The following is a 1,636-nucleotide window of genomic DNA, read 5'->3' as shown; positions in this document are numbered from 1 at the left end:
AAAAAAAAAAAAAATAATATAAAAAATTTAAAAAATAAAAAAAAAAAAATAAATATAATAAAATAAAAAAATATAAAAATAAAAATATATATATATATATATATAAAAATTTTTTTTTTTTTTTTTTTTTTATTTTTTTATTTTTTTATTTTTTTTTTTTTTTTTTTATCATATAATTACTATATTTGAATTTCTGTATTTGTAAAAGTAATACATTAAAATGGATATGATCAAAATTACTAAACTAAAACGAACTGTAAAAGGGGAAGAACAAAATAAATAAAAATAGAACAGCATTATAAGGGAAGATATATATTACGCATATATATAAATATATATGTATATATATACATATGTATAACATTTTGAGTATCTTCTTATATGTTTATTATATATATATATATATAAACTTACTTCTCGATTTTGTTTCTAATTCTTTCAAGTGATTATAATTGTCAACAGCAGATATTTCGAACCTTAACAAGTCTAAAAATAGAAAACGTAAAATATAAAAATATACTTTAATCTACACAATTATTAATGTTTATTTTTTATATTTTATTTATGAACTGTTCTTATTATTTCTTTTATTTTGTAACCTTCCTTCTGATTTGGATTTATATTTACATAATTGAAGGGACATGTAGCGTACGACATTTTGCTTTTTTTTTTTTTTTTTTTTTTTTTTTTATCAATAAATGTGTAACGTGAAAAATCAGGAAACTAATATTAATTATATTATATTTTACAATATATTGTATTAATTAGTACTTTTTTCATTGAATTTTTACATGTCATATATATATATATATATTTTTTTTTTTGGTATACAATTCCCTATTAAATTTCCCTACATGTAAATAATGACGATGTATATATATATATATATTTTACTTTTTTATGATTACATAAAAAAATTGGGTATTACATTTTTATAACATTTTCAAATTAGGCTTTTTATTTATCTAATTGTACTCATTCTTTTTTGATGTACTTTTTTTTTTTTAAGTTCCCGCATATGAACAAGAAAAACAAAACAAAAAATCAGTAAAGCAAAATAAAATATAAAATAAAAAAAAAAGGATAATAAAATATATATTTACGCTTTAAAAGGATACAAATATATTTATTATTATTATTATTATTATTATTTTATTGTTGCATATATATATATATATATATATTTATATATAATATTTAATGGGGCTAAAAAGAAAATGTTCATAATATATGATAATGCACATAAAAATATAATAATTTATATATTTTATCTGCAATTATCTAATAATATTTTAAAAAAAAATTATATAATTAAGAATACACATATATATTAATTAAAATATATAAATATACTTAAAAATATAGATTCATAACATAATTATTTATCAAAAATTATATGAGAACAAAAATTATCCTTATAAAAAAATATAAGAAGTTGTAATTCATCCATAATTATATTATTGTTTTATTTTTTCTATTCTCATGTTTTACCGATGTTGAAAAGGATCCGATTCTTCATATAGAAGAAAAAAAAAAACAACAAAAAAAAAAAAAAAAAAAAAAAAATAATAAAAATTAAATAATTTATAAAAACAAAAAAATTTAAAAAATTAAAAAAATTTTTTATTATAATTTA

The 1,636-nt window shown here is 14.8% G+C and overlaps 1 protein-coding gene across 1 annotated transcript in view; it reads right to left on the bottom strand.

Annotated features, from left to right (window-relative positions):
* The window catches only part of PRSY57_0717700 (hypothetical protein), a gene marked incomplete at both ends in the record, with an annotated part of 1,648 nt that extends 991 nt beyond the window's left edge, over window positions 1–657 (bottom strand). Inside the window, 3 exons of the mRNA XM_020114668.1 lie at window positions 181–254; window positions 415–486; window positions 600–657. Coding sequence (XP_019970625.1) covers window positions 181–254; window positions 415–486; window positions 600–657 — 204 coding nt within the window. The remainder of the gene's footprint in view (window positions 1–180; window positions 255–414; window positions 487–599) is intronic.
* Between the last annotated feature and the right edge of the window lie 979 nt (window positions 658–1,636).

This window comes from Plasmodium reichenowi, chromosome 7, assembly GCF_001601855.1.
Source record: "Plasmodium reichenowi strain SY57 chromosome 7, whole genome shotgun sequence".
In the NCBI taxonomy this organism is placed as follows: domain Eukaryota; phylum Apicomplexa; class Aconoidasida; order Haemosporida; family Plasmodiidae; genus Plasmodium; species Plasmodium reichenowi.
Note: the sequence above shows the minus strand (reverse complement) of the source record. Positions and strands in the feature narration are given on the sequence as shown.